Here is a 23,089-nt window from a genome sequence, read left to right on the forward strand (position 1 = left end):
TTTTAAAAAACTTGAAATGGGAGACTGGCAGTGGAGAGCAGTTTTCAGTCCAAGACCCTGATTATGACTCAGGAATGTTTAACACTGTAGCTTTGGGTATTATTAAGTCTAAAACCAACCAGCTGGTTTTCTCAGGATGTGTCTTGAATGGCAGTGATTTCTCCAGGGCATTTGTTCCATTTGTTGACCCAGGTGATAACACTCGTTCAGTGTGATCAGAGTAGGCACAAATATCTTGGTGTAGATGAAGTAGTTTATTTTATTGTCAAATGCCTGGGAGATAACAGACAGACATGTTGTCTGTAGGGATAGTCTGTGTAACAGCTTTATAGAGGATTCAGTGCATTTGAGTTCCATTTTATATAAGAGATTTTGGCCATGAGAGTAGCTAGAGTCATCTGACACGGATATATTTTTGTCATCTCTCCTTTCACGGATCACAAGTGTTTTATATTAAGCCACCCCAAAATAGAACTAAGCCCTTTTCACTCTTTGTAATGAAGTAATTGTGTGTTTGAGGGAAGCTGCTATCTCCACAACCAGCTCTGGAGTACAATACTACTGATGTCTTAATCTCCCATAGATAGAAATGAAGAACCTTCCAATGCTGATTTTCTTACTGTCATGTTAACTCCTGCTATATTTGGCAACCTGTGTATTCTTGTTTTCTCTTTCTCACCACACTCTTTTCCACAGCTTGGGTAAGGTGGCTGAAGATCTGTTTTTTGTTCCTTCCTTCCTGTCAGGGCATTTAACTGCTGTTATGAAAGGAAGAGACGTTTCTGTCATCAGCTCCCTTCCAGCACAAAGCAACCTCCTTTGTGCACTGTGAAAAAACATGCCCCCCACTACCCAGAAACTGTCTCTCCTCCAGAGCAGGCTCTATGCCACCAGTGCTCAATGTTAAAAAAGAAAAGAAATTTTAGTGCTTGGCATGAGCATGTATTTAAAAGCTGTGGAAAGTTTTCCATTTGAAGTCCCCATTTCCTCAAGTGTATCACTCACTCAAAATCTTACTGAGTTGATCTGAAATCACACTGTGCCACACACTTTCAGCTGAAGTTGGTCTTCCACAGCATATTTATTGTCAGCTATCTACTGCATTCATCAGACTCCTTCCAGGCTTACCCAGCAGAGAGAGAAAAATACAAGAATTCTTTAATGTACAATAAAATTTAGTACTGGGTATGCAGAGGGGCCAGAGAAAGTTTGTCCAGACTTCACTCGGCATGGCATTTCCTATGTTCTGACTGCTGTGTCTGTAACCTCAGAGGATGCTTATTGGATTGCAGTATGTATAAGTTATCTCTTTTGTTTTTTATAAGGCTATAACATGAAAGTTCAAATAATAAAATACTATGGGATTTTTGAAATGCTGGTTTATGTTTTCTTGTTTAAATACACTTAGATTATATATGAGCAACTTTAATTGCAAGGTGAAATACAGAGGTTTTGTTCCAGGCTTCAATATTTGTAATTATGTCCCATGTTTAACATTTATTTCTTTATTGCCTTTTTAATTTACAGATCTACTTAGTTATTGGCAGGACAATATGTACAGTAAGGGGAGTATTAAAAGCTGTAAATATATAGAGAAATGTAATTTCCAAGTCTTGAAAATGTTACTACCTCTAATATGCTAATGTGCAATCACAAACACTTGTGGGTATTTTATGATCAGTTTTTATGGAAGCTCTAAACTGTGACCTGAGGAGTTGGTTTGTGTCCAGGCTGTCAGTGCTGCAGGTTATGCCCTTCTTGTCAGATGCTTCTTAACTACTTTTTGTTTGAGTTTTTAATCTTTAACCCTTTTCCCCATTTGGTTGCACTCTGCTTTGGTCTTGAGTGACCTGTATTTTGCAGCATTAGAGGCCCAGAGAGTTGAGCTGTAACCATGTTTCTGTACTAAATGTATTAAATATGTGTCTTTGGTTATGCATGGTAAAATGATTAAGTGTTGATGAAATGCCAGACTGAGCCATGAGCTCATCTTATCACGCTCTTTGCCTTCAGCAGGGCTTGTCTGTCTTTTAAAGGAAAGGGAAACCCCTATAATTAAATTTGAAAGCAGCTGATTTTCACTTTAATTTGGTTGTCTCACAGAGAAAATCAATACTTATAGATAAAGTATTTTTACTGAGTTTGAGAATTATATTTTCACAACAGCAGAAAGTTGAAATCAAAACCCATCATCAAGGGCTTGACATTTAATCAGAATTGTGTCCTTCATTTGGAGATCTGCAACAGATTTAAAAACAACAATCATAGCATGAGGCTGCAGTAATTTGCAGTGTTCTTAAGTCAAGATTTTGTGATGCTGGCAAACCTGTTACTTCCTGGAGTCATTAACATCTATACTGAGATTTCCTTGGAGCTGCTGGGTCGTAGTGACTGGCTTTAAATTCCAGTTTTTCCAGTACTGCCTACAGTGCACCTGGGCAGTGGGATGTCCTGGGAGGCAGAGATGGAAATTTCACTGAGGCCCAGCTATTGATCAGGTCTGCCCTGTCATTGAACACTTACAAACCTTGGAGTTGTACCCTCATTTGTACAGTCAGTCATCCCTCCATGCAGGGATAGATTTCAGAGGTCAAAAGTACCATCAGCTTAACTGAGAGTGCTTGAAAATAACTAAAAATTGAAAAATGTTTTAAATGTGTTGCCTTTTGGCTGATGTGCATTTCCTTGTTCCTGCCCTTGTTCTGTGGGCTGGTGTGAGCAGAAACACTGAGTGGGATGTTCACAGCTATTCTTGCTCTCTGTGTCCCCTGTCCTTCATTGTGCTCCAGGCTGCCCAGAAAAGTGAAACTATGGTTGCCCTACCCCTAAAATGTTCGAGGCCAGGCTGGACTGGGCTTGGAGCAACCTGATCTAGTGGAAGGTGGCCCTGCCCATGGCAGGGGGGTGGAACTGGATGAGCTTCAAGGTCCCTGCCAACCCAAACCATTCTGTCATTCTGTATTTCAGTCCTGCGTAGAATACATGGTTATTCAGGATACTGGTTGTTCAGAGCTTGGATAAGGAATATGGAGATGCACTGAGCATCTTCTAGCAGGGTTGTTTCTGTGAGTGGTTTAAGGGATCTTTTAGAAGGAGTACTCCAGGGAATGGAGTAATTACATGCTATCATACATCTTGAAGGAAACACATTGCTCTTTTTGCATAGTGCCAGACTTCCTCACCTGAGATCTGGCTGAGCTCTGTTAGTGAGTGATCCCCACATTTTAAATTATTACAGGCAAGGTGCAGGTGGAGACCCAGCACTAATACTCTGCTAGCCTAGAGGTGAAACAAGGGACAGTAATCACAGTCATTGAAAAGAAACATATAAGAAGTCTGTCAGCAGAGCAGTTGTCTCCAGTTGATTGCCCTGAGTAATTTTTTAATTTCAGGGTTTTGTTTGCAGAATTTGCCCTAGCCTATGATGCAGAATAATGACATTGCTCTTTGGTATTTAGCCTGTGTGCCTTACAGCAATCTCCTGCCACCAGGGAAGCAGGAATTGCACCACTTTAGCCTGGTGCTGCTGATGCTGCAGCTCCTTCCTGGTTCCATCACACAGGGAGAGATTCATCCCATATGAAATATCATCCATGGACAAGTTATGAATCAGTCTTTGTCAAGTAAACATTGGTCCAATTTGACTCCCTTGCACAGTTTAACATCTCCAGTGAACTGGTGATTCTTCTTGTCAGGCAGGAACAAGGTCTAGGCTTAATTCAGTAAGATGTATAACACATTCTTAAAAGTTTAGTCCCCTGGCTCAGTGCCAGGAATCTGCTTCCTTTCACCCAGGTGGGTTTGGTTTGTTGCATGGTTTTAGCAGTTGAGCTCACAGCCAGTGTGAAGATCACTTTCTCTGTTAGCATTATCTTGATTAAACTGTTCAACTTGGCATGTTCAACAGTATTCCAGCAAGATATTTTACATGTTTATCTTTAAATAAGGAATATTTTCTCTCTTGTATGTTGCCTTAGTAGAAGTGTGCCTCTCAAATTCTTAAAACCAAATGTTGGTGGGTTTGTTTTTTGCAGGGTTCTCGGTGCTCCTCAGATGCCAACATGCTTGGAGAGATGATGTTTGGCTCTGTGGCCATGAGCTACAAGGGCTCCACATTGAAAATTCATCAGATCCGGTAAGATGAACTTTTTGCTGCTGGTGTTTCCAGAAGACTCACTCCTTAGTGCTGATAAATAATGAATTGAATGGCACAAGTGCAGACTAAAAGGGATTTCTGTGTTTGCTTTAAAGTCAGTCTGATGTAAGTTTTGAAGTAAAAGGCTCTTATGTCGTGTTAAGGTCAGTGAAATCTGGTGGGCTTTGAAATGGAAAGCAAAGCCTGTCTTGGTGCTGTTTGTGACTGATCTTCCCTCCTGTTCCCAGCTCCCCTCCCCAGCTCATGCTCAGCAAGGTGTTCACAGCTCGCACGGGAAGCAGCATCTATGGCAGTCTGAACACGTGAGTTCTCTACACTTTGTAGCTATTGCACAGAAGCACATGAATGTAAGAACACACAAGACTTTCTTTGGACCCTCCAGATTCTTTCTAAGAAAATAACTCCTTGCTACATCCTGTCAGGAGTGTCCTCACCTTTCCCTCATGGTTGTCTTCACCTCAGTTGGCTCTAAGTGAATGAATGAACTGTTCCTTCCATGCTGATGTGGTGAAGCTTGATACTGTAAGGTACTAAAGTACCTACCTGCAACCTGGGAGATTCAGATGAAGAAAAAGGTGTTACCAGAGTATCTGGCTTCAGAGGGTTCCATGTTTAGTTTTCTGTTATTAGGTGACCCACCTGAGGATGTGGCTGTGAAAGCTTTTTCTAGTGTTTCCTGTGTTCTTACCTCATCTTTTCCATTTTGACCATAATGAACTAGCTCTTTATTCTACTGAAATGCAAATCACTGGTTTTGTTATATGTTTTATGTTTGTTATAGGTTGCAGGACAGTCTTGAGTTCATTAATCAAGACAGCAATACATTAAAGCCTGACCACAGTACAATTATGAATGGACTTCTTGGGAATATAGGTAATTGCAAACAGCTTTTATTTGCTGATATCTTTAATTGAGTAATCATAGATTCTAGAATATGCAAATCTTTTAAATGAAATACAACATTTTAAAAGCTAAAAATGTAACAGAAACTTAATGCTGATGGAGAATTAATTAAACTGTTCAGGGAATTAGCAGTCATTCAGTATACACAGCTGCATATGTGTATATAAAACACATAATAGAAATATTTATATATACTTAAGTTCGAATACAGAAAATGTTGGAAAATAACATTCTGTAGAAATTCCTAAACAGTGTATCTCTGATCAGGCAGGATTGATTCTGCCTGGCTCAGTTCCCCAGTTTTATTTTCGTTAATAATTCTCATCCTGCTCTGTACTCTGCCCACCTAAGCATGTGTAGGCATGTGTCCTGTGTGAGTCTCAGTTAACCTTGCACAGCTACACTGGAACTTTGGATCAGATTAAACAGAATATCTTTGTGTTCTCTCCTCTGGCTGACTGTGGGAGCTAAGCAGTCTTGAGAAACCATCTGGCATCCTCAGTTCTCAGCTTCCCTGGAAGAGTTGTGGGTGGAAGCTCCATGAATGTTAGATAACAAAGGTTTTGGCTTTTCCTCTTGGGAACAGTTGGCCTGATAGGATTGGATTTCAGTGCTTGGTTGTCCAGTGTAGCAGCCTGATCCATGGCTCTACAGCATGTCCTCCCTTTCCCTTCATTTTGATTGTTGACTTTCCAAGTACATGTCTATTGCAGGTGGAATAAGGGGCTTATTTTCACAATTGCTTTCCAGGATATTGCTGTATGTAAAATATGCCTGTATAGGGTTGGAAGTAAGGAGTGTATTTGATGACTGTGTTACTCCTAAACGGGTTTCTGACTTTGATGTGGTCTTAGATCTTAGAGGTGTTTGCTACTTTCCTTCACACTGACTTTGGTAAGACTGTGCCCAAGCATGGACTTAAATGCTTCTCAAGCTCACGAGCTGTATACCTCAGTAAAATGATTTGCAGCAGTCCATTTGGAAGGGGAACCAATTAGGGTTGTAAGAACCTATTATCTATTAGAGGCTTCCTGAATTCACTAAGTCAGGGAAGTTAAAAAGATGGCATTTTTCTTAATATTCAGTAGTCCTTTCAGACTTGTGATTTTTGCAGTGAATGAGGTGCCTGATCCAAAAGAGAGGAGATCACCTTCATCTACAGTTAGGGTTTGCTGTGGCTTGTGCCTGGCAGAAGTTTGCTGTATTTTAGGGTGATCTTAATGACAGGTTTCAGTTCAGATAATGCAGCTCTTAGGCATGGAGTGGTTCAGATGTAGCCAGTGTCACCTGTTCACCTGTGCCCAGTTGTGAGGTGACTCTGGTGACTGCCCCAAGAACTGAGCAGGAGGTGGAGCAAGGGTGTGTGGCAAGAGGCACAAGGTTGCCAGCAAGAAGAGGATGCTGAAGTTTTCTTTCTGATTGAGCTGCACAAGTTTTCAATAGTGTTTGTTTACAGTTCTGAGCACAGAGGGAACCCTGGGTAAAGAGAGAAGTTAATCTGTAACTACAGCATTTCTAACAACTGTGCTAAGCAGCAGGGACTGCTCCTGACTCACCTGTGACAGGAGGAGGGTCTGTGTGTTTTGGCTGGGAACTATTTACAAGGTGCTTTTTTCAGATGTCCTGGTTAAAAAAAAACAAAGCAGCCCTGGTCATGAGTTCCCTTTAATGGATGGAGGCCCAAGAGAATGGAAGGGGACTTTGAGGTGCAGCCTTTGTGTTTTGTATAATCACAAAACTTTGAGTGAGCATTGCCTTCAAATTTAGGAGAGGCACTGGCAATTAACTCTTTAAAAATACTTAGGTGTTTTTTCTGGCTCTGTGTACAGTAAATACACTGTTTCCCTGGTATATCTATAATACAGTATTACTTTTTAAATGAGCTACTGAGACTGCTAACATTTATTTGCTATGTGATCATTTCACTCAACTTATATACTGACTATGCTCAGAACTACTTTAGCCTATAATTTTCTTTTGGTTCTACTAAGATGAATTCCTGCCTTCTTTCTCCCCCTTCCTCCTTCTCTTCAGAAGCAGTGTTCCTAGCCACCCCACCAGTGGGGATGTTAAAATAAACATTATACTAAGTGATGAATCTCCTGTTTGTGGTCAAGTTAGGCTTTGAGCCTGCATAAATTAATCATTTTTCAACCTTAAAAAAAAAAAAAGTCCTTTTGATAAACCCCATCCTTGTATGGGAGACAGTGGAAAGCTGGCTCTATTATTTGAATCTATAAATACTGTATAGCCCAGCTGTGAGACTCATCCTTGCATCAGTATTCTGGTAAAGCATCAGAGCTGTTCTGCCTATGTTACTCTGCATTTATGTTGGCTCAAACCTTCTCCCTGCCCTGCCCCCTCCCTATGGACTGTTGTGCTTTACTAACCTCATTCTCTGATGTGTATTTTACGTTTTGCCATGTAGGTCTTTCCCAGCTTTGCAGCCCCAGGCGGGCATTCTCAGAGCAAGGTCCGCTCCGCCTCATCCGGAGCGCCTCTTTCTTTGCAGGTTTGCTGTGTGCTGTGTGCTGTGCTGGGGGCTAGTCTAGCTGGGGTGACAAACTCTGTGCATCTGTAGTTCAGCCCTGCAAATAAGAGCTCATCTTTAAAAAAAAATAAAATAAAATAAAAAATGGGCGGTGTTTGCTGCCTTACCTTTCTGGATACATTCCTTAAATCCCCAGAGGGCAGCAGGCATTTAATAGTTCTCTTTGGGATTGCCTGTGTTGTTTTGTTTTGGAAACTTAAATATTTAAATATGGAATTAATATTTATGGGGATAATATTTCACAATGATGTTAAGCTATTTTGATCTGGATTGATTTCAACCAAACTGTAAAAATTAGAGCTAAATTGGATTAATTCGAAATGGGCATTTCTTGCTTTTAGTGGCTGGGTCTTATTTCCATGGCTGAGTAGCTTTATTTCACACACATATTTATAAAATATATCACATTTGAAGACTATTGAGCCTGAAACACCTTTGATTTTTTCTATACATGGACTGTGAATCTGGACAGCTTACAGCTTAGTTGAACAACCAATGCACTGCTCACAGCTTAAAAGTATTAATTTATTAAATTCAAAGTTATTTTAAAAATACATATATAATACCTGAGAAAGCTGGTATAGGAATGAAGCTGTGTTTGAGTTTTGGTGAGTACACTGAGTACTACAAATGTGACCAGCATCCTCTTGGTACAGTAAAATTTTATTTAAAATTATCTGTGGAAAGAAGCAAAGTCCTGGTTTCTGTTGGCACGAAAATAGGTGTATGGACTTGAGAAAAATACATACAGGCTTCTCAGGTAAGTGTTTTGGTTTGTTCAGCTAAGCAGCCTTTCTTGGTGGTGGCCTTGTGCAGTGCTGATGATCTGAATTAATGAGCATGTTTTTGTTTCATTAATTACATGGAGATCTGCAAACAAGAAAGGAACTGTACATTCCCCTGCTAATTGGTATTCCTTGTTTTACAGTTCACAGCAACCCTATGGATATGCCTGGGAGGGAGCAGAATGAGGACAGAGACAGCGGTATAGCAAGATCTGGTAATGGCACTTCCATATGTTAACCCTGCAAACTCCAACCATTTTCAGTAATATTTGTCATGGGATCTCTGCACATTGTGAAGTTGTGCTGAAATGGGATGTTCTGGTTTGCTCTGTGTGACATTAATGGCACGTGTCTGTACATGTCCAGATGGTGCAGGTGTTGAGGGTGTGTATTGGGCATCTCACAGTAACCTGACAGCTGTGCCTTTTATTAAAGCAAGCTGCAAATAAGCAAGGCAGATTAAATATTGAAATGAGCTTGCAGCATTTATAAACAATACTTGCTGTCACCTCCTTTCCAAATCCAGGAGGCCAGGTTGGAGAGGCTTGGAAGAACCTGGTCTAGTGAAAGATGTCCCTGCCCATGGCAGGGGATGAAATGAGATGATCTTTCAGATCCCCTCTAACCCAAATAATTCTGTGATTCTGTGTTCCTCTGATGGTCATGTTAAAACATGAATTGGCCTTAACAATGCCCCTTTCCTCCCTCTGAATTCAGGATTTGGAAACTTGGATTAGGAATAACCCAAGGCCGTTAAAGGCTGTTAAAGGATGTGATCAACATTACTACTTTCCTCAAGGAATTTAGTTCCTGATACACAGGTTGCTGAGCAAGGTGCATCCTGTGCATTGCCTATTACGTAAATCAGCAGGACTGTCCCACCCTTGCTGTGCTTGTATAGCTTGTTAATGTAATTATAAACTGGTTATTTTATATTGGAAACATAGATAAGCAAAAGAGAAGGCACTTGAGAAGCAACACCAGTGTATCTTGAGAGACTTCATTTAGTTGCTGGTGTTACATTCCAAATGCTCTTTCTTCTGGAGAGATTTTTATTCCTCTTTTTCTTGCAGCATCTCTTAGCAGCCTGCTCATCACTCCTTTCCCATCTCCGGGCTCCTCATTTAACAAGAGCTGTGCCAGCAGCTACCAGCGGCGTTGGCGTCGCAGCCAGACAACCAGCCTGGAGAACGGGGTCTTCCCTCGATGGTGAGCTGGGGGCTGAAATGCTGCTTGCTGCCTGCCCACACACCCTTGGCAGCCTGATTCTGCTCTTGCATATGTACATCTGCTCTTGCTGATGCTTTTGATGGGGTGTTTACAGAGGTGTAAGTCAGGCTGATCTTTTTAAAGTCTCTGTTTTCCTCGTGGCACCCATTGTTTTTTTACTAACTGGAACAGCAACATGTGAATTTGTAGGCTGTATTTTTGAGGGTAAAAAGCCCTAAAAACATACTCAAAACACAAATTCTTGGCACGGATGGGAGAGAACTAGAACACCATATCCTGATCCTACAAACACTTTGAATCTGGTTCCAGACTTTTGTGATGGCAGAATCAAATAATAGTTGTTTGTAAAAAATCACAAAGGGGTTGTTATCAAAGATGATGGTTTGACAACACATGCAAGCAACAGGTGTTTGTAGAAGTTAAATGTTCAAGAACTGAATTACAGAGGAAACCAAGGTACAACTTTAAGCAGTGGATTACATTAACTTTCCCTTTTGTTCCTGCTCCAAGGTCCATGGATGAAAGCTTCAACTTGTCAGATGACAGCTCTGGTCCAAACCCAGGAATCGTTAGGAAGAAAAAGATAGCAATTGGGGTTATTTTTTCACTCTCAAGAGATGAAGATGAAAACAACAAATTTAACGAGTTCTTTTTTTCACACTTCCCTCTTTTTGAGAGTCACATGAACAAACTGAAGAGTGCAATAGAACAGGTAAACAGTTGCTTTGGCATCTTGCACTTGTACTGCTGTATGCTCTCCCAGCCCTGTCAGATTAATTTCTAACTCCTGTTGCTAGTTACAAAAGTGGGATCAACTTGATGTTGGGTGTGGGAATTGCATCATTGCTGTTAAAACTTTGACCCCTTTTATGCCATGAATGGTGAAAAGCAAAAAAAGAGGCAGAAGTTGCAAATGTTCCTCACTTGTCTTCCCTCAGATGGGAAAGTTGACACTTGGACCATCACTTAATCACTTAAAAAAATTATTTGCATGACCAAATGAATGATAAAGTTAAACACATGACTTGGTTTTCCATTTTCTGTGCTTCTGTAGCTCTGTGTTACTTACCTGTTTAATGATTGTTTTCAAGGCCATGAAAATGAGTCGGAGATCAGCTGATGCCAGCCAGCGGAGCTTGGCTTATAATAGAATTGTGGATGCCCTAAATGAGTTCAGGTGAGCTCTATGTCACCTGTCTTTTCTGTCTCTTTCTTCAAAAACACTTGAGCCTGTTTTAGAAGGATCTTCTTAGTGCAGGATAAGTAAATCAAAATGTCTAATGTCTTCTGCAAAAGTTAGTGCAGCAAAGGACTGGTGATATGAAGCCATTCTAATGCATCTGAGTTTTTGGATTTTTCCAAGTGTATGTGTCCATCAGTCCTGTGTGAAGAGGACACAAATGTTTAAGATTTTCTGTGCTTTAGGGGGTAAGAAAACTCCCAGTGACTTCTTAAATGGTCTTTTGTGGCCTGTTGTGAGGGGGAAAAGCATTGCAAAGCCCTGTTAGGGAAATCCTCCTCTATAGTATTTATTGTCCTGATGTGTAAGCAAAGCTCACTCTTCTTCAAGCTGTGCTCTAAAGGTGTTTCAGAAAAACAGCTAGGAAGAGGAAGAGCTGTCTTTTCACATGGTAAAATACAGTGCTTTAATCTCTGTCTATTAGTACCTGCAGAGCCTCTCTGTTCAAAGTTAGTATTCACAGTAACACAGATAAGCACATCCCTGGCATTTGAGCTGTATTTTCTTTCCATGGTTGAAATCATGGAGAGGGAGTTAAGATGGAATCCGTCTGTTTGGAGTGATTCATCTCCTCTCAGATGGGAGTGGCAGGGTGCTTCCTTTTACAACCACTGTAGAGCTACTTTTTAGAGACATTATTGAAGACAGCACTCTGATGTTATAAAAAGAAATTTCTGACATCAGGATGTATTTTACTGAACAGAGAAGGATCCTGAGGACTCACTTATTTTTCTACAATTCCACTTCCTACCTGAATGCCATGGATTAGGTGGTGCTGCAGGATGAATGCAGAGTGTATTTTAAATTTTTTTTAGCTCACCTCTAGGCAGTCACAAGGAAAGGCAGAGGATATGTCCTGTAGGGACAGAAGGCAGCAAACAGGGAGCACGTGGGCCTGTGGTGAGAGGTGGATGGGATAAGCTGTGCCAAGAGAGGGAGCAGAGGGAGCTCATGACTGCTGGGAGCCACTGATCCTGTCCAGGGCACTGAGAAAAGTTCAGCAACTCGGAGCAGCCACGAGGATTCCTCCACTCCCACAGCTCTGCTCTGCCTCTCCTCCTCAGTCTCTCCCTGAGCCATTTCTATGCCTTCCCACCCTCTGTTAACAGCAGCTCCCCAACTGTTTTCCAAACCTTCCCCCCAAAACATTCCCCCTCAAGATACACTCATTGGACTTTGCCTGTTCTCCTTTGTCCTTCCAAGTTAAACAGTTCCAGAGGGCTGGGGAGGGGCACCTACCCCAAGTCAAAAGTAGGAAAAAACCCCTGAAAACTCAGGCCAAATGCCCTGTGCTGATTTATCCTCCTGGAGGGACAGTCAGCTGGGAAGGGAAGAGGAAAGCTGCTGTGGTCGGGCTGAGGAGGAGAGCACTGTCACAGGGGACATGGGCAGATTGGCACTCACTGCACACCAGGAGCTGGGATCATTCCCATGACATGTCCATTGCATAACCAGCACTTGGAGCATGTAACCACCAGTTTTATGCAGAGGTTTCCATGGTGATATAAATATTACTCTTTAATACTGTAATGAAGTAAATTAAATCCAGTTTAATTTTATAGAAATGAATTTCCTGGGGCAGCAGCCTTTGGAAATTTTGGGTTTTGTTGGGGTTTTTTAAGGGATTGCATTCAATGGTGGGCAACAGCTGGTGCCCCCAGTCTAGGCAGGGTCCTTGTGCCCCTGTGACTTGCAAGAGCATGTGTCATCCTCATTTCTGTGACATGCAAGACCCCCTTGCTTTTCAAAGCAATGCAGGATATGTCTGGTAAGAAGAGAGAGATATATTTAAATACCAAAGGCTGGATGCAAAGATCCTTTGGCACAGGTTCAGCAAACCCATTTAGGACACTATTATCTCTTTAGGTGTCTGCTTTCCCACTGAAGTCACGGGGAAGTCAGGAGATGAGTCCTTTGGTGAACCTGAGACTTGTGTTGATTCCTGTCCTCTTAGCAAATTGTGCTGGAGGGAAGAAGGGTGCTGACTTCAGTGAGTTGGTGATTCTGAAGTGTAATCCTGTTGCTGGTTTAACTCATTGCAGTCTGGTTGGTTTTAAGGACAATATTTCTCTTGTTTTTCTTTAAACCCTGCAGATTTTCAGAGGTGCTCAAGAGTAACTGATGTGCACTTGTCTGGTGATCAGAATAACCTCAGATCAGTGGGCACTGGGGATGTGCTGCCCTGCTGATCAGGGAAGGTGGCAGGGCACCCCAGAGTCCCCCTCTGCAGGGAAGGGGCTGTGGCTGTGGGTCACTCCACTGCCTACAAAAAGGGGGCTGGGTCAGCAGGCATTTACCTGCAGGTAGTGAAGGGGGAGAAGAAAAGGCAGGAAAACAGGGCCTTTCTTTGCTCTTTTTGTCTTATCCAGGGAGAAACAAAGCTGCCTTCTCTCAAGGACCAGGCTGCTTCTGCAAATGGAGGCTGTTGGTAAATTTGCCATCAGTTTGGTGCCCAGCTCCAGGCTTACCTTTGCATCATTAGTCACTTACAGCAATTTTTAATTTTCTAAAGCACTTATGGGTTTAGCTATTAACACTTGACTTAGAGGCTTAGAACTCTCTGTGGATGTCAGCTGTGCAGACACATGACTTACAAAATAAGCTACTGTACTTGCATAAACATTTTGGGTTCCCTGGTCCCTGGGGCCAACACAGCACATTGATAACACAGATTATACATCTGACTAATACCTGTGTGGCACAAATGCAGGCTGGCAAGGAAACATTGATCTCAGGGCTGGGGGAAACACCTCTCTGCTCTCTGGCAGACACATTTGATCCTATTTCCTGCCAGTAATTTTTAAGCAGCTTATGCTGCTGTGAACTGAGTGGTGTGTTGTGCTCAGTGGTGCCAGCATGGACACTGAGTTGTGGGGAAGCCTTACTCCTGTATTCCCTGCAGTGGGGATTGCCTTTGTTTTGTTGTTACTTTTCAAGGAAAAATCATCTTTGGAAGGAAGGAATAAGGATAGGGGACAAATGTTTGAGAGTTACACTTTATAAACCACTGATTATTTTCTTTCTTTGCCATTGTGTTGTGGCTCCTAAATAGCAGAGCAACTCTAGGGGCACAGTGCTGAGGGTCAGTGTGTTTTCCTCGGGGAGGGAGGGGGCTGCAGCAGGATGCTTTCACCCATGAGGAGCTGTCTGGCTTGTTTGGTCTGTACAGCACCAGGGAAAGATGTCTGGTATTGGTACTGCAAATTGGTACTGAAATCAAGGCCAAAGGCCAGGCTGGTTTGAAGGTGTGTGTGGGTGGGGGTGAAGCCAGGAGCAGCTGTGCTGTGGTGTTTGGGAGCAGGGCTGCTCACCTTGGTGCCATCTGTGCCCCACAGGGCAGGCAGACCCCAGAGGAACTGGGGTGGGTTGGCTCAGGGCTTCCTTTCTGCTTGGCCAGGCTGGGCTTCGTTGGCTCTCAAGCCCTGTGAGATGTGAAGGTGTTTCCTGAGGGGCTCCTCTGCCCTCTGTGCTTCACTGCTGGCCCCAGGCTGGGGTTCAGCCTCCCAGAGGTGCTTCCAAATATAAACCAGAGTGAATATACTGGAACCCTCAGAAGAGCAGAGTCTCTCATTAACTTTCCCTGCCATGCTGCTGTGTGTGAGGAGGGAGCTGCAGATGGCCAAGAGGAGCGGGGCCAATCAGGTTTTTAATGATTGTTATTTTTAAAATCCAGTTAACTTCCCTGTAGTGTTCGAGGAGGGTTTCTTTGTGTTGCTTTTTTGTTTTGTTTTCATTTTTGCCCTTTGCTATCTGGCAGCAGAGCACTTCCCTGGGTGTTTGAGGAGCTGGGAAGCAGTTAATCCTTGCCCTTGGTCTCTGTGCCATTGCTGCCTTCGCTGGCCTGGAGGGTTCCCTGCACTGCAGTCACATGCCTGCTGGCCACTGGCCAGGGCAATCTGATCTGGCTCAGAGGAAACACTATCAGCTGCAGATGCAGCCAGGGTTACCAGAATAGTAAATAACGAATCACAAGACTCTGGCTATCTTTTCAACGAAAACAAGTTTTTTAATATGTTGGTTTTAGTATAGAAGTAGTTTCTTTTTCAAAACAGCCGAGCTGCAAGAGGCTTGGCATGGGTTAGTTTGTTAGGATGGAGGAAAAAGCTGTATTTTATGTTCAGTTGTTTATCTTCAGCTTCTCCAGTCAACTGTGTCGGGGGAGGGGGGGGGTTACTTGTTTTCATACTTGTTTTGAGCTTTGAAACTCCTTGAGTTTGAGATTCCTGGACTTGAGGTTTCTTCTTTTTTGTGGCATTTTTAACATCCACTCCAGTTAATGGGCTGTCAACAGAAAGCTTTCCCCTAATAATACCCCCCCAAGTCCCAGCTTGCCCCTTGCAGAGGTATGAAATCCCAGTGCCCCAAGAGTGTGCTGCTGGAGACCCTGTGGTGCCCCAGAGGCAGGGCTGCTGTCCCTGGCTATGTGCCCCCCTTGTGTCTAGGCAGCAGGACTTGTGCCCAGGTCTGTCAGCAGGCTGGACTTTCCTCCCAGGACAGGACCAGTGGCAGAGAGTAACATGGAGCAGCTGGTGAGGCTGCTCCAAAGTGACCCAGCAGACAGCAAAGCCTTGGGGAGCTGGGGAGTGCAGACATCACTCAGCTGTCCCCCTTTCCTGCACACTGACTGTTCTGTGGTGCTTTCATCATACTTCTGGCACTGGAGGATTTAAATGTCTAACCTTTTAAGAAAACAGGGTTGATTTTGACTGTTATGAGCACAGAGAATGGATTTTGTATTTGTAGAAAACTGGTATGAAGAGTAAGGCAGAGAATGCCACTGCCCCCTCACCTTCTTTCTTGTGGAGCAGCCCTGGTGACTTTGGTCACCTTTGCTGCCCTTTGAGGAGCAGCTCTGGGGTCACCACCCAGCTGCTTCTGTGCCCAGTAACTGAAGTAGCTGGGGAGTGTTTTACCCTCCTCCTCCCCAGGGAGCCCCTGCACCAGGGCAGGATGTGCTGTGCTGCTGCTCATGTGCAGCTCTCATTTCCTGGGACTTTAAACACCAAACCATGGAAGATTTGGCAGCTGCTGCTGCAGTGTGTTTGCCTTGCCTGGTGTGCAAAGCTTTGCTTCTGAAAGTGTCCATAAATTTTGAGACCACAATATCCAGAGAAGATCTTTATAAATCAGGGGTGGTGCTAGGGATAATGGGATAATGTATATCTGCATTTTATAACAAAAATACTTTGCCTAGAAAAAGTAGTGCATTAGGCAGGGAGAAACCTGAACTGATCAATCATTTCCCATGTCCTTTTGGGGTTTTTCAGGCTTACATTTTACTGTGTTAAAAATACAGCTTCCCATGGTGTCATATTGTAGGTTTTGTACTTAAAAGTAAACTATAACTCGTTTATATTTTAGAGGAGTTTAACAGTAATCTGAGGGATTTTAATCTGGTATTTTACTGCAGAGCCAATTTTTAATCATACATTTACTGTCCTCTGTAGAGTCAAAAAGGATTTGATGAGTGTGTAATAGGTACAGCTACAGGGTGACTTGGACTCTCATCTCTCTATTTAAAGCTAAAGATGTGAATTGGTTCTCTGCTCTAATACCCTCACTTGGGTAGGTTTGGCCTGGAGATACACCAGGTTTTTAAAGCAAGGAGGAAGTTAAGGTATTTTATAAGTCAGATACATATAATTTTGTCCTAGTCATAAATAAAGCAGAAGTATGTTTTAAATTAAATGAAGGACAAGCAGGGAGATAACAGCAAGAAGAAATCATCCATTCCTTCTACATTCTGAGCAGGGCAGCCCTTGACTTGGGAATGTGGCTGTGTTTGAGATCAGGTCAGGTGCATGCAGGAGGAACCTGTGAGGTTCAGCTCTCCAAGGTAAAGGGTGAATTTGTACTATTTAATGAACAACATAATTTGGATAACAGTTGCTGAGAGAAATTTTTTTTCTGATAGAAATGATAGCTGGATCTAAATGTTGCACAGATTCTTTTAAGTTGGGATTTCTACTTTGTTGTTGTTGTTTGAGGGTTTTTGTTTGTTTTGTTTTTTGGGGGGGTTATTGGGGTTTTGGGTTTGATGTTTGTTTATTTTTGTTGTTGCTGTTGTTTTTTCATTAACCTCCTGGATTTTTTGGTTTTGTTTTCCAGAACAACCATTTGCAATCTCTACACAATGCCCCGGATTGGGGAGCCTGTCTGGCTCACCATGATGTCAGGGACACCAGAGAAGAACCAGCTGTGCCATCGCTTCATGAAGGAGTTCACTTTCTTGATGGAAAATGCTTCTAAAAATCAGTATGGTTGATTTTAGTTTCTAAATTGAATATGTGATTGTGCCTTTTTATTTCAAACCAACTTTTAAATCAGTTGTTAAAATCCTGGTAATCCAAGAATCAGAAGACCATCCATAAGTACCTTCCTTTTGAAACAAATAAGAAATTATCTCACTAAATTCCTGCTTTCCCACAATCCTCTAAATCTTGGTAGCAGCTGAACATTTGAAACATGTCCATAGGAAGTGTGTGATATGTGTGGATGTCTGGAAGGGAGTGAAAATACCTCAGAAAATGCACCTGCCTTTCAGAATCAGTTATCATATGATGAGCAGGATTAGACATTCACAAAGAGCTGAGAGTTTGTAATATTGTCACACCACAAATTGCTCTCAAATCTTAAATCATTTAAAAATGCCACTAAATCACTGCTGTGCTCATTAGTGCTCACTCACCTCTCTGGCCTCAGGCCCCAGCTGTGAGCAGATGCTGAAAACTCAGAAAGAAAGTTCCTGATAAACTGGGGAGAATCTGATAGATTTACTCTTTTGTCAGTACTTCATCCCCTTTCCCCAGGGCATGAGTAGGGGAAGTTTTTAAGGGGTTTGTCTGTATTAAAGTCCAGAAAGAGCACAAATGTAGTTTGGGTGGGAATGGCACTAGCAGATCAGATATTTGCTCCCTGCAGGGTGGGAAGGGGCTGCTTCTCCCATCCTCCTGCTCTGCCACCACCTTTGTCACCTCTTCTCTCCCCAGATGGGACCCAGGGGTCACTGTGGTCCTGCTGCTCCTGCCCCAGTGCAATGGGGGAAACTGCAGGGAGTTGTGAGGGGTGCAAATGTATTTTTTTAAGATCAGTTCCTACTTCAATGGAGGCTCTTTGCTGGGATTATCTCCTTTGATCCCTGCCATTCTGAGTCCTGTACATCCTGGTTACATGTAAATAGTCATTTATTTGGGTTTGTTTTCTTTATTTCAAATATAATAAAATTTTAAGTGATGAAAACCAGAGAAAAATTAATCCCTTTATTCTTCCCAGTCTAGTTTTAAATCTCCTCTCCTCCTTTCACTGTCTCTAGTGTGGCTGCATGGAAGCTGTAGGGTTCTTGATGCTTGTAAGTTATTCAAGTAATATTATTTTGAGGCATTTGGCTCTTCTCCTCCCCACACATGGGTGACCACCAGCACCATGTGTTGATGTGTGGAGCCTCCTGGGCCATGCTCCTGCCAGGAACAGTGTTTGGGAAAGCTCCACAGAGATCTATCTTTGCAGTAAATCAGATAGTTAACGTTTTTCAGGAAGGTTTTTTCACCTTAATTGCTTAGCCAGTAAAAACTGTTTTTCCAGCATAAGAACACAGCTTCTCTGGCTGAGCTACACAACTTTTAAGGATGGGGGTTGGTGGTATTTTTGCAAAGAAGCAGCCATATGGGCTGAAATTGCACAACAGTTAGATGAAAGAACACAGCACCCAGCTGTTTTACAGGTTTGGTAGCAGTAGTCTTCCTTCTCATCCACAGTCACAAGTCTTAAGGGTTTGAGATCTCCTTGGAGTACAGGGGCCACACAGGGCCACTGCTTTCTTATAGTGAATGAAATAAATTGGTTTTGAGATGATTTGCAACATAAAACTTGCAAAATAGGAAGTCTCATAATTATTGCCAAACAGAGTTAGTGAAATTCCACAAAGTTAAAATACTGCATTTTGCTTTAAATATGTGCTCTGAAAAACAACTTTGCCAGGGTAGGAGGGAGAGTCCAGCCCCTGTTCTCTCCCCAAGGAGCCAAGACTGAAAGCATGATCTCTGCTGATTTTATTAGGCTATTTCTTTAATCCTTGATCCATATAGACTAGAGCTGCTGTGAGTTCAATATCTTGAGTGTGTATCTGGAAAAAAACAACATGTTGAACATTTTGTTTTCAGGTTTTTACCAGCTTTGCTGACTGCAGTGCTGACTAACCACCTGGCCTGGGTGCCCACTGTCATGCCCAATGGCCAGCCACCCATAAGAATCTTCCTGGAGAAGCATTCTTCCCAGAGTGTGGACATGCTGGCCAAAACTCATCCCTACAACCCACTGTGGGCTCAGCTTGGTATGTGGCAAATACCTCTAAACCCTCAGTAGCTTTACATAAATGGGAGTGCATGAGGTGGGTTACTCCCCTCCCAGGGTATTTATTTTTTAATATAAAATGAGAAAAAAGTGTACTTCAAGCTTACAGGTGATCACTGTAGTTTTTTTACTCTTAAGTTTTTAAGGCATTATCTATTATAAAATGTTAGCCAAAAAGGAAAGCCCTCTTTAGTCGTCTGTGTTGGGTCCTGTAAGGTCACCTGCTCTGGTGCTGGTGGAGGATTCCAGGCCTCCTCTGGTCCTCCTCCTGCTATGAGGAAAATCTGCTTTTATTTTTTAGTATTCTGCTATCACTAAGCCTCATTCTGGAATGACAAAATCAAGAAAATTCATCTTTTGATCAGAAGTGCACATACTTTTAATATAAGAGAGGGATTCAGAACAGGAAGTCATAGCTTGACAATCCCCAGGGAAGGTCTCAGAGCCCAGTCAGTGGTGTAGCTGGTCATACTGTCTGATAATTGCCCAGTAGGGAAGAGCAGGTGAGGTCAGATTGTCCTGCTCTGCACACACACACTCGTGGAATTTGATTAGGGAAGGGAGGAAGGTTTTGTGAGGTTATCCTATTATTATAGAGGTAGGAATGACCAGAATGTTGGCAAGAAAATTGATTTCAGGCCTCATGTGACTTGAGGGACCCACTGTGGTTAGGGTGGCCTTCAAGAGGACTCCTTGTCCTCTCACCTCTGCAGTCATGCAGTGCCCTAATACCTCCAGAACACACAGGCACTTCCCCAGGTGACTCGAGTACAGCCAGAAAGTCAGCCCAGTTTCCAGGCTCTTTAGGGTAATTCAACACAGGTGCCTCCTCTCTCCCATGGCTGTATAAGGATCCCAGGAGATGAGCCTCCAAAGCTGGAGTGAGGTGGTATGAATGCTTCCTGATGTGTGAGATCAGCTGTCCCCTGACCAGTGGCTCACCTTACAGATGATACCAGCAGCATCTTTGGGATTCTCTTACTGAAAACAAAATACAGCATTGTTGTTCCTCTACTGCTTTAGTATTTTTCTCTTGTAGATCTGGTCTTTGAAAACAGCCCAACAGCTGGCTGTCAGAAGAACAAATTATTGCAAAGATGCCAAATAATTGTGTGTTTAATTTCCTGTCCTAGGTGACCTGTATGGGGCCATCGGATCACCTGTGAGATTAGCAAAGACAGTCGTGGTTGGCAAAAGACATGACCTGGTCCAGAGGTTGCTGTATTTCCTCACTTACTTCATCAGATGCTCTGAACTTCAAGAGACACACCTTCTGGAAAATGGGGAAGATGAGGCCATTGTCATGCCTGGTACCGTTATCACTACCACGCTGGAGAAAGGAGAAGTGGAAGAGTCTGAGTATGTGCTTGTCACAATGCATAAGAACAGGGGCAACTTGCTACCCACTGAGTCTGAAGAGATGAGAGCTCCCAACTGCAGCTGTAGATACTGCAAATGTCCTGTTTCCCTTGCACAGAACATAGAAGGTGTTGCACAGCGAGAGAGAGAAGACATGCAAAGCACTCCTAAGGTAGAGCTGGAATCTTCTTCAGATGAGAACAGGACCATCGTTCCTGAGGATTGCCAGGAAGATGCTGTGGATGTGACACAGCCAAGGCCCTGCCTGGACACCAAACTAGAGACTGTGGTGTGCACAGGGTCAGCTTTGCCTGAGAAATGCATGGGAACAGAGTCTTGTTTGGAGCCAACAGCAAGCACGTGGAGGAGTGAGGATGGGCTGGAACCAGGCATCCAGGTGGGAGGTGGGACAAGGACACCCGGGATTGCTGTGGAGAAGAAGCCGCCTGATAAGCTCTTCATGGACATGTTTCCATGCAGTGCTGCCGAGGCACAGACAAAGGTGACTTTCCTTATTGGAGATTCCATGTCACCTGATTCAGACATTGAACTCAGAAGTCAGGCAGTAGTGGAACAAATTGCCAGGCATCACAGCCCGCCAGCAGCGGAGGCAGGAGTGTCTGCTGATCAGAACTGTGAAGCTAAACAAACTGTTGAGGACCAAAATAGAGACTGTGGGACAGCTGAATCCTTTCCTCAAGTTTCTAGTGAGCATCAGAGCTGGAACCCAAACCCATACAGTGCTGAGAGCATGAGTCTGTTTGATGAATATTTCACTGATGACAGTTCAGTTGAAACCCGGACTATTGATGATATTCCAGGGCAAGCAGCTACAAACCTTCTTGCTCGCAACAGTAGTTTAGAATTTTCTAAAAAGCTGTGTACAAAGGCTTGCAAACCACCTAGTGCATTTTGTAAATTTATGGACTCTGTTCGACAAGAGACCTACAAAAACTGCTTTAATGAGCAGGACCAAAGAGAGAAAATCTCTATTCGTGTCCCCCATGGGGACAGAGAAAATGTAGAGAAAAAGGTTGCCCCAGGAATTGATTGGGACATTCCAAGAAATGAGAGTTCAGACAGTGCCCTGGGTGACAGCGAAAGTGAGGATACAGGCCATGATCTAACTAGACTGGGCAGTAACTATTATGGAGGAGAGCAAGAAGACTGGGCAGAGGAATATGAGATTCCCTTCCCTGGGTAAGTACTGTTCAGCACTAACAGAGCATAAAAAAGATGGAGCCTCTTCTCATGTCACATATTTGGAGGCCTGTAGCCTAACTTGGCATCAGGGGTTGGAAAAGTGTCTCTTGAGCTTGCTGGTTGTTGAGGAATATTGAGAGATCAATGGTCTGGAAAAAAATACTAATGGTGTATTGTGATCTTGGCTTGTATACTCTGCTTTCATGATAAGCTGACTGTAAACTTTTTAAAAAGTGCTGGACTTCAAGTTAGAAGAGATATGAAAAAAGTAGAAATGCAACCTCTGTAAGCTGAGTTTGCTGTTTACTGTTCTACATCTCTTTGATATGCCTTTCTTGCAGGTCAAAATTAGTTGAAGTCAACTCTGTCCAGCCCAGTATTGCCAATTTTGGAAGATCCTTACTAGGAGGCTACTGTTCATCTTATGTGCCTGACTTTGTTTTGCAAGGAATAGGAAGTGATGAGAAGCTGAGGCACTGTTTGGTGTCAGATTTGTCTCATGCTGTGCAGGTAATTAAGCTATATTTGGTAAATGTATTTCTCACAGTAGGGAAAGATAAATGTTTGTGAAGGTACAAGCCTGCTGGAAGTGGAAATATTTTCTGTCATAGCTCCTGTCAGATTTCTCCAGTCCCAGGTCACCAATTTTTTTCTCCTCTCTCAATTAATCTGAAAAACATGGATATCTCACTGCAAATCTGGAGCACAAAAGATCAAACTCCCACTGAAGCCAGCTGGGAGGCTTGTGCCTGCGAAGATGGATCTCAGTGCTAAGCTGTATCATTGTCTCCTGAAGGCTTAGCAGCTGATGGTTGTGTCTCCACAGGATGGAATGATGTTAAACAAGCCCATATGCTGAGGTTGTGCCTCTCTTCCTGGGCACAGAGTCCTTCTGCAGTGGTGCAGAAGCTCCCATTGCTCCCTCCTGTCCCTGCATGTCTGACCAATGTGCTGCTGCTTGTGCAGCAGAATGTTCTCCATCAGAAATGTTCAGTATTTTGGAGACATTGCTCCTTCTTTAGGGTGGTAGTCCATGTGTCCAGTAGTGTTTCATTGGAAAAGGAGAAACCAGTGTACAGATAATGGTCTGAAGGGAACTCGTGCTTCTGACGTGTTGGAGATCATCTCTTTTCCACAACAGCTTTTCCCTAAATGAACTGGGGCATGACTAGGAAGTTTGGTATTTCCTCCTCCTCCTCCTCCTCCTCTTACCAAGGAAAGAAGTAGAAAGCAGGCTGTCACTGCAAGTGTGACATCTGCTCCCAGCTAGTTTATTCCCCAGAGAATGAGGAAAAACAGACTGGTGAGCAGCA

The 23,089-nt window shown here is 43.1% G+C and overlaps 2 protein-coding genes across 6 annotated transcripts in view; both read left to right on the forward strand.

Annotated features, from left to right (window-relative positions):
• Positions 1-17,399, forward strand: part of MEIKIN (meiotic kinetochore factor) — a 66,633-nt gene extending 49,234 nt beyond the window's left edge. The window contains exon 14 of the mRNA XM_079319638.1: positions 17,390-17,399. The gene's annotated coding sequence lies outside the window, so the exon portion shown is untranslated. The remainder of the gene's footprint in view (positions 1-17,389) is intronic.
• The window catches only part of FNIP1 (folliculin interacting protein 1), a 419,816-nt gene that overhangs the window by 35,671 nt on the left and 361,056 nt on the right, over positions 1-23,089 (forward strand). For 3 of the 5 annotated variants that reach the window (XM_079319629.1, XM_079319628.1, XM_079319631.1), the window contains exons 4-15: positions 4,035-4,135; positions 4,384-4,458; positions 4,938-5,029; positions 7,488-7,571; positions 8,539-8,610; positions 9,469-9,604; positions 10,136-10,337; positions 10,717-10,802; positions 16,974-17,120; positions 19,025-19,194; positions 20,348-21,773; positions 22,118-22,286. In XM_079319629.1, coding sequence (XP_079175755.1) covers positions 4,035-4,135; positions 4,384-4,458; positions 4,938-5,029; positions 7,488-7,571; positions 8,539-8,610; positions 9,469-9,604; positions 10,136-10,337; positions 10,717-10,802; positions 16,974-17,120; positions 19,025-19,194; positions 20,348-21,773; positions 22,118-22,286 — 2,760 coding nt within the window. The remainder of the gene's footprint in view (positions 1-4,034; positions 4,136-4,383; positions 4,459-4,937; positions 5,030-7,487; positions 7,572-8,538; positions 8,611-9,468; positions 9,605-10,135; positions 10,338-10,716; positions 10,803-16,973; positions 17,121-19,024; positions 19,195-20,347; positions 21,774-22,117; positions 22,287-23,089) is intronic. The other 2 variants (XM_079319630.1, XM_079319632.1) reach the window with 1 other exon arrangement.

The sequence above is a fragment of the Erithacus rubecula genome (assembly GCF_903797595.1).
Source record: "Erithacus rubecula genome assembly, chromosome: 16".
NCBI lineage: Eukaryota > Metazoa > Chordata > Aves > Passeriformes > Muscicapidae > Erithacus > Erithacus rubecula.